Raw genomic sequence first — 12,184 nt, forward strand, 5'->3', positions numbered from 1 at the left:
GCGAGGAGCCTGCTTCCTCCTCTCTCTCTCTCTGCCTGCTTCTCTGCCTAGTTGTGATCTCTGTCTGTTAAATAAATAAATAAATAAAATCTTAAAAAAAAATAATTTTATATGTATAGAAAACATCTGAAAGATAATACCTCATTTTTTTATGATTGCCATGGTAGGGAGGTTTTTACTTTGTATGCGTTTATTGCCTGGATTTTTTTGTCATGAGCAAGTATCACTTTTTGACTGAATGAAGATTTTAAACTATTGTCATATGCAAGTTTTTTGTGTTGTGCAGTTTAAAAAAATATGGTGAAACGTCGGTAGGAAAAGAAGGGCATCAATCAAGTGATGATGTGAGCTGTGGACAGAACTACATCTATTGTTGCCCTTCTTAAAGATTTTATTTATTTAAGAGAGAATGAGCACGAGCTGAGGTGGGGTTTGCTGAGGGAGAGGGAGAAATAGACTCCGTGCTGAGCAGGACCCTGAGATCATGACCTGACCCAAAGGCAGATGCTTAACCCACTGAACCACTCAGGGGTCCCTCGTCATTGCTTTTCTACCTGAGTATTATTTCTATAAAATTCTATTCTGCAAAAAAGAATTCAAACTTTGGATTAAGTCCTGGGACAAGTTACCCTAAAGAATACCTCTGCTTTGGTCTTGAACCCCTGCCCTCCTTCTAGCCTGGTTCCCTCAGTGAGTCTGGGTCTTCCGCAGAGAAGTGGAGACCAGTTTGCCTGAGTCTGCACACTCTCTGTACAGCACACACGGACAACCAGCGGTTATCTGTATCAGCTTTACTTTCTGAAATTTATTATGGCACTAAACTTGTTTCCCCCCTGCCCCTGAACTGCTCTTTTCTACAACTTTGCTTTAAGGAATAAACATCATCCTGACCTTCATCTCTGGGCTTATTCTGGGAAGCGAAAAGACCAAGATCAAGGAATTGCTGGGATAGAGAAGAAACTAGCAGTGCCAGACACAGTTAATATAGAGGAAAAGAAATACCACATACAGAACCATAAAGAACCACCTCGTTTGCCCCTAAAAATGGAAGGAACGTACATAACAAGTGAGCACAGTTACCAAAAGCCACAACATTTTGGTCAAGACTGCAAGTCTCTTGTAGACCCTGGGAGCTCAGATGATGATGATGTTAGTAGTTCTGAAGAAGAACGAGAATTCCAAACAAAAGATAAAACCCGTTCACGCTACTCAGTCAGAGAAGATGGAATGCCTGGAAAGGTATAACTAGTTCCTTTGTTTTGGCTTGGAAAATATGATAAACCATAGGACAGTTTTATAAAATAAAACATACTGAATTCCTAGTAAAACTAGGCTTACATTTCCAAGTTCACGAATACCTTGTTGGGTAAAGATATTTGCTTTCTCTATTAGAAAACACTGGCTATTTGAACATTGAATTATCCCCTAATTCAGAGTTGTAGTAATTCAGTAAACGTTCGCCCTAATCAAAGTTTCAGTTGTTATAAGCACGCTTAGATATCTCCAAAAACTATGAGACATATTTTTTTTCCAAATGAAGATGTCTGTGTGTGAGACCGTGTAAGTGTTTGTGGGTGTGTTTATATTAATACAATATGTGTTTCAGATAAAAGGTGGCATTCCAGTCTTTTTAAAATTTTAGTGTACTTACATATGCATATCAATTGCATTATGCGATAAACTGAATTCTTACAGCTCTGTGTCCATTGAATTTCTGTGAATTTTTTACTATTCATAGAGATTGTCTTAGAAATAGTTTCTTCTTTTTTCATTGATTTTTCAGCTAGTAATGCCACTTTAAAATTAGGTCTTTATTTTTCTGGCCTTGTTTTATCAAGAAATCACTGTAAACAAATACATTTGGGAAGCCTCTAGTTCATGATATTTGTGGCAGATGATTTAGTCAAATTACTGTCCCTTTTATGAAATAAATTCTTTCTGGTGAGTCGAGTTCAGATTTTTTGTGTATGTGGAAAGCATTTTGCAATTCTTAAGCTTTTAAAAGATTTTTATCTCTCTCATGCCTCACCGATTTAACTGCAAGAGTTAATTATAGTCTACGGGTAATGAGACTTTAAACTGGCCTTTGTCAGCCCTCATGATTTTTCCATCATTGCTCTCTGCCTTCACTCCACTTATGTCATTAGCTTAGATTCATTGAGGAAGGGGTTAGTCTAGATGAGCTGGGGTTTCTCGCTACAGAGTGTAATTAGCAACTTATTTCTTTAGCACGTCTTGTTGAATGCTCTCCATGGAGCCCCGTGCTAGGCTTTGTGGAGAGACATGGCAAGCATATCTGCTCTTTTAAGGGCCATCACATAATTTAATTATGCGCTGGCACTTCCTTTAAAAATAATCTAAGAGTCTGATTGGATTTCACTGATCGTTGTAGTAATGAGGTGTTTGGTGTATCTTTCCTGTTATGACATTACATTTCACCTAATTTTGTTTTTTCCTAATGGTTCTTTGGAGAAGAATCCGGCTGAGAGGAGTACGGTATTTATTTATAATGATAAAAAGGGCACTGAAGACCCAGGAGACTCACATCTTCAGTGGCAGCTCAATCTCCTTACGCACATCGAGAACATGCAGAACGAAGTCACCAGCAGGATGGATCTAATAGAGAAAGAAGTTGATGGTAATTTTAAGAAAGAACTAAAATACAGTGGCTACCGTCTGCAGAGTGTATTTATTATTGTTGTGGCGACGTTGTGTGAAGTGTTTTAAGTTACGGGCTGAGAACCGTAGGTGCTCCGTAGGTGCTGTCCCTACTGATGGCCTGTCTTCCTTCACGCCGCATTCAGTACAGCTGGGGGTTGGGGTCTTTCAGGCTGAAAACAATACGATTGGATATTATCTCATTTTTTTTTTAAAGGTGGATGTTAATTAAATACCGGGTGCAATATAGAGAACATATGGAATATTTATTAGTTTCATTGAACTGTGTTTTCTTTGGAAGTCAGTATAAGGGCCTTAAGCATATTTAAAATATGAGGCGAAACATTTTGTATCTTTGCTCTCACTGTGGTCAGTAGGAAGTAAAATCAACAACAACAAGAAACCCCCACAAGCTCAAGTAGGTAAAACCGAAGTTTGCACACACGTTTTCAAATGCTTTTCTTTTATATTTTTCACTTTATTACATAGGACGCTGAGGAGTGGACAGGAAAGATACTATCCCCATTTTATAGTTGAGAAAATTGAGTAAGAAGTAACTGATTCCTAATCCAATGGGTTTTTTCCTAACGTCATACATAAGATTGTAACCCCCCCGTCTTTTTTCTTAATTTCACCCTACAGTAAGGTAGAGCTCTTACTGCTTTGTTTTTCCCTGAGGAAAGAGGAAAAGAAAACCCATTTCAAAAACATCTTCCATTTGGTTTAATTTAGCTTTTTGTTACTGTAATGTTGTGAGTAGATATGTGACGGGGGGAAAATACATTGGACACTATCCTTTATTATTAATAAAAAGTGTGGAATCAACTAACCGCATTTTGCCTAGACTTCTAATATGCTTGCATTTTTTTAAAGTAATGATAAAGTAGTGGGACTGGAAAGGACACCGAGAAGCTGCCACCCCCTTTCCATTCTTAAAAAGAACTTCCTGATTTAAAAAAAGAATGGTTAGAGTAGTTAAGTTTTATTTAAAATGAAGTAGAGATTACTTAAGTCTAAAATAATAGCTTCAGCAGGCACAGGAAACTGTTTCCTATTCCAGAAGAGAGTAGAAGGAGATATTCAAAATGAAATTAGTTTATGCCTATGAAGGGAAAAATTACCTAAAATAAGAACAGAAGTTACCAAGAAGGACTAGAGCTCTTGTGGGATACGATATAATATAAAAGCTGCCAAAGCCTCTCAGAACTGGCTTGAGTCTGTTCCTGGCCTTGGGGAGAAAGGAAGGTGAACTCTGTCTCCATCCTTTTCCAGCCTTCCAGGTAGACCATCTTGTGACTTCTTCCAGTTGCCATTTAAATTTGTTTGTTCTGTTTTCTCTTTTAGTTCTGGAAAGCTGGCTTGATTTCACAGGGGAGTTGGAACCACCTGACCCTCTCGCAAGACTGCCCCAACTTAAGCGCCATATCAAACAGCTCCTAATTGACATGGGCAAAGTACAACAAATAGCAACTCTTTGCTCTGTATGACAACAGTGAAAACCTAATGAAAAGAATGTGGGTTTCTTCAGTTGATCATTTTTATTATCCACGTGACTGCTAAGTGGATAGTTAAAAAACGTAGTGATGTTTGGTCATTTACTGATTTGTGACATCAATAGGATGGCACCTTGGAAAGGAAAAGGAAGAACAACCTCTATCAAGGAAGCTAATATTAGAAAAAGCTTATGCGCAAGCTGTCTGATAATGTGTTATATGCCAGGGATCAATGAAGTTGAATATAATCTGTACCAAGGAAATTGAGTTGGCAGGATTTTTCAATAGTTGCTTTACATGAAGCTCGACATACGTGTAGAAAGAAAGATGGTGTGCTTATCTAATTTTTAGTAGAAAGATCTATGTAATAAACCAGCGTTTGGCCAAAAGCAAAACTATAGAGACAAGGAGATTCTGGAGAGTTCTATAAGGTTGCCGTATGAACTGTCTTCTCTGCAGGTGATCCAGCTGCTCCGGGGCTTAGAGTATTTAAACTTGTATGGGATCATGAGCTGTTTCCTAGGTAATGAATGTCCGTAATCAGAAAACTGACAGTGGAAGCCTCACTTCTGAGGAAAACAGTTGTGGAATTCTGACTTCATTTTGATTACATATTTAAAAAATGCCAAATAATTGAAATTTCTTGCAGGCATTAAGCTCATTATAAACAGAATGGCTTGCAGAAGAGTCCGTGTGCCAAATGATGATGACACTGCTGGAGAGAGAGTGCTAAATGTTGTGGGAGTTCTGCTCCTGGGTCTTGCGTATGCCATCAGCCCATCAGAAACACAGATGTCATGCAGACTGTATATGTCCTACATACAGTTGAATTCAGGACTCAGGCATCAGCGTACAGTTTGATCCTGAGTATGCTTGGTGTTTGCCTTCAGATTAAATATTGTAAATCACCTCAGCTGGGATGAGGAGTGACAAAAATAACGAAATAATTTGTGGCTGTGGATTTTTTAACTGCTGGTAGTGGGATACTGGAAAAGCTTCATTTCTGAAGATGAATTTTATTTTTAAAAAATACATGCACACTCAAAACTTTTAGCTTTGATCACAAATGGACACATTTCTGAAACCAAAGGCAACTAAGTTGCTGAGTTAGCTCTTGCTGGATTTTGGGCCCAGGCCTTCCTGTCCGCCAGTGCTCTTGTGAGTTGTGTGCCGCCGCCGTGCCCCATATGCGGGTGTGTGTGAGCGTGTGTGCTTGTTTGAAACAAACACTCAACGTACATATGTACATAGCCTACACATATTTATATCTGCACATATCTAGTTTTATTACTATAGACTATAAGAGTTGGTGGTTAACATGAAATGTTACCTTTTAACAGACTTTTTAAAAATTAAAAATGTATGTACAGGTTTTGAAACTTTTTTAAAAAGGGGAAAAAGATTGTTCAGAGGAGGCTATTTGATGAAATAACACTTGAATATTTTATGCCTCATTCTGTTTATCAGTTCTAGGGATCTGTGTAAATGCATTTTAGAACTGATACACAGTAAACTTGAAATTTATCTTTGATAAGAATACATGCCACTGTACATTCAGATATTATTTAAATTTGCAAACACACTGTTCTATATGTAAGGTACTGTATGTAAAACTCTTTATTAAAACTATTCCACATATCCTAAAATTTCAGCTTGCCTTCTTGCGGCCTTATATTTTGATGTGAAGACGATTAAAAGAGTGAGCAAAACCGTCATTAGAGATTTTTATTGCCTTTTGACATTTTCCAACTTGACACATGTGCCAAAGATCAACAGACATAAGATACAGTCTTGTGTATTTACTTGTTATACACAAACATTATCAGAGATCTTACTGGGAAATGAAAAGCTTTAATAGAGGTGGTTGGGATACTGGCTTAAATTTGTATATTAAAGTAAAAGAAGAGCATCTCTCTTCCATGTGTGGCCTAAGCGTCCTAATGTCTGTATTACCTTCCGTTTGTGTTAAAAATAATGACTCTAATCTTTTCCCTGTGGTCGTTAAATTCCAGACATTGAATTTGTATCTTTTTTTTCTTTTTTTTTTTCCAGAGTGGAGCAGATAGCATCCTTAGCCCATGAATAGTGGAGTTGCCTAGATTCTTGTCACATACACAGAAGACCCTTTGTACCTAGTAATACTCATCTTCTCAGTCCCTGGTGACCACAGTTAGATTGCTGTGCATTGTTTCCGTAGTACCTTATGATCAAATCAGTTTATTTGTTAGCAGCCAGCAAATGAGAAGTTCCATTAATACTTAGCTTACTAAATTTTTGTTCTGCTTTTATGTATACGAATTGAAAGTCCGAATTTTTTAATGTAGGTGTTTGGGTTTTTTTAAAGATTCTATTTATTTATTTATTTGACAGAGAGAGAGAGAGATCACAAGTAGGCAGAGAGGCAGGCAGAGAGAGAGAGAGGAGGAAGCAGGCTCCCCGCTGAGCAGAGAGCCCGATACGGGACTCAATTCCAGGACCCCGAGATCATGACCCGAGCCGAAGGCAGTGGCTCAACCCACTGAGCCACCCAGGAGCCCCTTAATTTAGGTTTTGAAAGTCAGTCAATGTCAGATTACTTTTATACGCAAACCTGTTTAGAATATATCAACACTTGATTTGAAGTAAGCTGCGCTTTTCCCTGTTTGAGTATGAATTGGTTTTTGAGAAGTAAGTTCATTGTGAGAGGTTTCAGATGAGTTTTCTTTCCACTTAGTCTTGCTTAACAAATATATGTCTTTAAGTATCAGCAGTAGACTAGAGAGGGTATTTCTTGATACCTTTTCACTGCTACCCAGACAGAACCAAACGAGCACCGGTGGGAGGGAGCCTGAGTATGGGACTGATCAATGTAATGGTACTCCCTCATGCGCTTGCCTGGTCCTCCCGACTTCGTATTCTAAAACTCAAGGACAGTGCACTCTTAGAGGAACCCAGCCACTCTCCTAGTTTCCTAGCACTCTCATTTTCACTGATTTATTTCCTCATATACTCATAGTCCACGTCTTTGAAACAAAGCACCCTATTTCCCCTCCAGTCCCCTGGACCTCCACCTTCACTCCCTGCTGTGACATGATGCTGAGAGCCCCAGCTTGAAACTCACAGTCTCCCCAGATCTCTCCATCCCCACCTGTGCTGCCTGCTCAGAGCAAACGCTATTTACCTCCTTTGCCATCTCTAGTTTTTTTTATCACATCGTGCTGTGTTAATACTGGTGTTGATACTGGCCTCCTGAAATTTGAACCTTGCCATCACTGTAGTTCGTGAAAACGGTCACTTGCCAGGCTAGAAGGTTCAGAGTTCCCATGCCTGCTTTATGCCAGTGTGGTGTGTTACCTGCAGAGTCTGGTTTAATGCTTGTGTGGATAGTTGGGCAAACAGTCCTTTTCAAGTCCTCAAGGAAGTCCTCAGGAAGACTTAAGTGGCAGGTTCAAGATGCAGAGGCTGTGCTGGTCAAGCTCATGGCCTCCAGCAGAGGTTTTTTCTTTGCTGATTTTGTTTGTTAAGTTGTCTTCTCTGAATCCGCTAGTGACTCCCTGTTTCAGATCAGGTCTGTGCCATCCGGCTTTCAAATTCATTTAAGCCTCATTGTTAGATAGACCATGCTCATTTCCATGGCTTGCCTCCTTAACATTTCTCTCTTCTGGAAGATTCTCCTTTGTGTCTCTACAAAACCCGGCAATTACTGGGGCTTCAGTTTCTCCTGCATATCCCAGGCTGCCTCTTGTACCCTGTCTTGTGCCTGCTGCAGAGGAGCAATGTCCGGGAGCGCTGTACTGGGCGCTGGGGGACTGGTGTGAGCTCTGCAGCTACGCCACTCTGGTTTTCACTCTGGCACAGGACTAGCGGTGATCGCTCTGAGCTCGGGGGCTCTTCACCCAAACTGTGCTGAGAGGTAGATGAAGCAAATAAAGTTCCCAGAAGCTTCGATTAAATTGTGAAGTTGAAAATTAGATGCAGCGGTCACACTGAATGTCCTCCTTGTGCCGGCCATCAGGTTATGTGGCTGGATCTGGAACTCACCAGCTCCTAGCCCGTCAGAAACACTGAAAGCCTGTTTTTCAGAGATGGGTGATCTCGAAGACTACAAGGAGCCAGAGAGGCAAATAATGGAAAGGTAATTGTCTTTGTAGGTAGAGGGGTTTGGGGGAAATAGAATATGTACATTAACTGGAAAAAACAAAACAAAACAAAAAAACAAAACAGGTCTTTGAATGTTTTCTGACCTCTCTATAGGAATTTTGGAAAATTATCTGCTCCTGGTACCTATGTCATTGGGTACCCCTAAAAGCGGATCTGAAGATAAAACTTAAGTATGTTTACTGTGTTTAAGAGTTCATTCAAGGAAGTTAGAGTGAGGAAGATTGGGGGCCAAGGGAGGAAAAAAACAATAAAGTTATGCACAGCAGAGGACACCGCAATGGGCAGTGGACCTTTGTTTTTTCCATTTGAAACTATTCACCATAAATTTAAACAACTGTAAAGGGTGTGGCTTCCAGTTTGTAAATACTGGCATATTAAAATCAACCTGCTGTTTTTTTTTTTTAAGATTTTTTTTTTTTTTTTTAATTTGACAGAGAGAGATCACAAGTAGGCAGAGAGGCAGAGAGAGAGAGAGAGGAGGAAGCAGGCTTCCTGCCGAGCAGAGAGCCCGATGCGCGGCTCGATCCCAGGACCCTGGGATCAGGACCCGAGCCGAAGGCAGAGGCTTTAACCCACTGGGCCACCCAGGCGCCCCCAACCTGCTGTTTTTAAATGTATGTAATAGAGTCAATCATTTTGCTACTTACCAACATCTATTTTCAAAATACACAAGCAAGCTTATTCTTGACATTGGGAACTTTCACTTATTTTTTTTTTTAATTTCTTTTCAGCGTAACAGTATTCATTATTTTTGCACCACACCCAGTGCTGCATGCAATCCGTGCCCTCTCTAATACCAACCACCTGGCTCCCCCCAAATCCCACCCCGCCCCTTCAAAACCCTCAGGTTGTTTTTCAGAGTCCATAGTCTCTCATGGTTCACCTCCCCTTCCAATTTCCCTCAACTCCCTTCTCTCCATCTCCCTATGTCCTCCATGCTATTTGTTATGCTCCACAAATAAGTGAAACCATATGATAATTGACTCTCTCTGCTTGACTTATTTCACTCAGCATAATCTCTTCAGTCGTATTTTTTTAGTCTCTTTTTGGCCTTTCCATTTCACTTCCCAATAGAATGTTGCCTACCATTATACTTACAGATGTCTATCATTCTGCCTTTTGTCCATGAAAAAAATAAATAGTAAATTAAAATTAAAAAGTGGACTTACAGATTTCTTACTAGAATGTCAAAAGTACATGTAGTGAACAGAAATATTAGTAGAAAATGGGGAAAATCTAAATTAGAATTCAGTAATTCAACCCTCCTTTAAACCTAATTGATAGAACAAGTAGAAAATCAGGATATAGAACACAAACAAACGTGAACACTCAGTTTGACCTAAATGGCACACTACATTCTACCCAACAGCATGAGAACAGAACTTTCCTTTTCAAGTGCATATGGAGTAATCAGAAAGATGGACAGTATACTAGGCTATAAAACAGGTCTCAATACCTTTAAAATAATTGAAATCAGAGTATGTTCTCTGGTGACAATGGAATTAAACTAGAAATCTGTATAGGATATCTGGAAACTACCCCACCCCCGACCATGACTTGAGATTATTAACACATTTGTAAAATAACCATGACACAGAAAAGTTATAAATAGAAAATACTTTAAATGAAAATAAAAACAATATGCTAGCAATAGGGAAACCATATAAACCAAAATGGTTCTTTGAGCTAATCAGTAAAATTGGTTAGTTCCTACATAAACTGATAAAAAATTAGAATGGAGAAGGGAACATTACTATGTGTCCAACAAACCATTTTTAAAGATACGACCATAAAGTTATACGCCAATAAAATTTGACAGCTTACCTGAAGTGGAATAATTCCTCAAAAGATTACCAAAAGTGACTCAAAGAAATTAAATAAATTGAATTCATAATTAAAAGTGTTTTCTCAAGACTCCAGGCCTGAGTGTGAATTCTATGAAACAGTTAAGGAAGAAATCTCAATGTTGTGCAAGCACTGCCAGAAAATAGAGGAGAAAGGAACACTTAACTTTTAGAGACCCAACTTTGACCTCATGCCAAACCAGGAAAAGACACCAAAAGGAAAAGGAAATTACCAGTACATGGTCCTCTTGAATAGACACCAAAGTCCTCAACCAAATATTAGCAATGTGAATCTGGTGATCCATTGTAAGGATGATACATTAAGTTGAGTGTTCCACAGGAATACAAGTTTGGTTTAATATTTTAAAAAATCAATGTCCTATGTCATCAAAATAAAAACATGTTCATCTCAATAAGAAAAAGCATTTTATGTTTCAGGATTTATTCATGATTAAAAACTCAGAAAAGAAATGGACAGGAATTTGCATTAAATATTACCCTTTATGTTTTAATGATAAATGAATACTTCTTTCCCTAAGATAAGGAAGAGGGCCAGAATGTCCACTATCTTCACTTCTAGCCACCATTGTTCTGGAAGTCCTGCTAGTGCAATGTGTCACTGAGCTTAATAAAGGAAGAAAAAAAGGTTCACTACTTGGAAAAAAAGAAACATTCCCAAGTGACGTGTATAGGAAATAGTGTAAGGAATCTACCAGAATGCTGTTAGAACTATTCTTTTTGCACATGAGCAACTACTGGAAATTGGATTTTTTTTAAAAAATGCCATTTTCAGCAGCACCAAAAATGTTAATACTTAGGGGTAAATCTGAAAATATACATGCAGAACCTGTACGTAGAAAAATAGAGAACAAGGCCTAGAATACAGATGAGATAAAGGAATAGAAAAATACACCAAGGTCTGGGATTGGGAGATGCAATATTGGTAAGTGTCAGTTTCCCCAGAACTGACCAGTAGATCTAATGCAATTCCACGTAAAATCCCCACAGACTTTCTGAAGCAGCAATCAGCAAGCTGATTCTAGAATTTGGAATTCATAGGGAAATGCAAAGGACCTAGAATAGCCTAAGCAATTTTGAAAAAGAACAACAAAGGACAATTTCTGATTGGGGCTTATTATAAAGCTACAGTCATTAAGACGCTGTAGAGATGACAAAGAGGGATATAGACTGATGGTACAGAATAGAGAATTCAAAAAGAGGCCTAAAAAGTTAGGGGCAGTTGAATGGATGAGAGCCGGCTGCTCCCCATCCTTGCCAGCATTTGGTGTTGCTAGTGTTTGTTATTTTAGCTCTTCAATAGGTGTACCGCGCAATCTCGTGTTAATTTCCACGTAGGTTTCCAACGTTCCAGCACCATTTATTGAAAATGCTGTTTTCCCTTGAATTACCTAGGTGCCTTTGTTGAAAATCAGTTGGCGGTAATCATGTAGATTTATATCTGTACTCTACATTCTCTTGATCCATTGATCGATGAGTCTCTCTTTAAGCAATACCACACCATCTTGATTACTATAACTTTATAGTAGGGTTTGGAATCAGTGTAATTCCTCTATGTTCTTTCTTAACTGTACTTGATAATCCTGGGTTTGTTGATTCTTGATACACATTTTAGGATCAAATTTTCAACTTTTCAGAACATGTTGCGATTTGGACAGGGATTGCATTGAATCCCCATGTCAGTTACCATCTTAACACTTGAGCCTTTTGATTCAAGGGCATGATGTATTTCAACTTTCGTTCAGAATTTCTGTGTTGTTTTCTCAGCAATGTTTTGTAGTTTCCAGTGTTTAGATTTTGTACTTTTTGTTGAATGTATTTCAAAATATTTAATTCTTAAATTTGTGAGTGGAATTTTTTTTTCCATTTCATTTTCAGATATTTAATTGTTAGAGTATAAGTAAAATTGATTTTTTAGTATCTTTGTGACTTTTTTTTTTTTTAGATTTTATTTATATATTTTACAGAGAGAGATCACAAGCAGGCAGAGAGGCAGGCAGAGAGAGAGGAGGAATCAGGCTCCCTGCTGAG

General features: G+C 38.6%; 1 protein-coding gene across 4 annotated transcripts in view; it reads left to right on the forward strand.

Moving 5' to 3' along the window:
* The window catches only part of PHF20L1 (PHD finger protein 20 like 1), a 75,419-nt gene extending 69,553 nt beyond the window's left edge, over positions 1–5,866 (forward strand). For 3 of the 4 annotated variants that reach the window (XM_045078145.1, XM_004743581.3, XM_004743584.3), the window contains 3 exons: positions 873–1,239; positions 2,476–2,638; positions 4,003–5,866. In XM_045078145.1, the coding sequence (XP_044934080.1) occupies positions 873–1,239; positions 2,476–2,638; positions 4,003–4,145 (673 nt within the window). In that variant the 3' untranslated portion in view covers positions 4,146–5,866. The remainder of the gene's footprint in view (positions 1–872; positions 1,240–2,475; positions 2,639–4,002) is intronic. The other variant, XM_004743583.3, reaches the window with a different exon arrangement.
* The last annotated feature ends 6,318 nt before the right edge of the window (positions 5,867–12,184 follow it).

This window comes from Mustela putorius, unplaced genomic scaffold (genome assembly GCF_011764305.1).
Source record: "Mustela putorius furo isolate JIRA1106 unplaced genomic scaffold, ASM1176430v1.1 tig00000228_pilon_pilon_pilon, whole genome shotgun sequence".
In the NCBI taxonomy this organism is placed as follows: domain Eukaryota; kingdom Metazoa; phylum Chordata; class Mammalia; order Carnivora; family Mustelidae; genus Mustela; species Mustela putorius.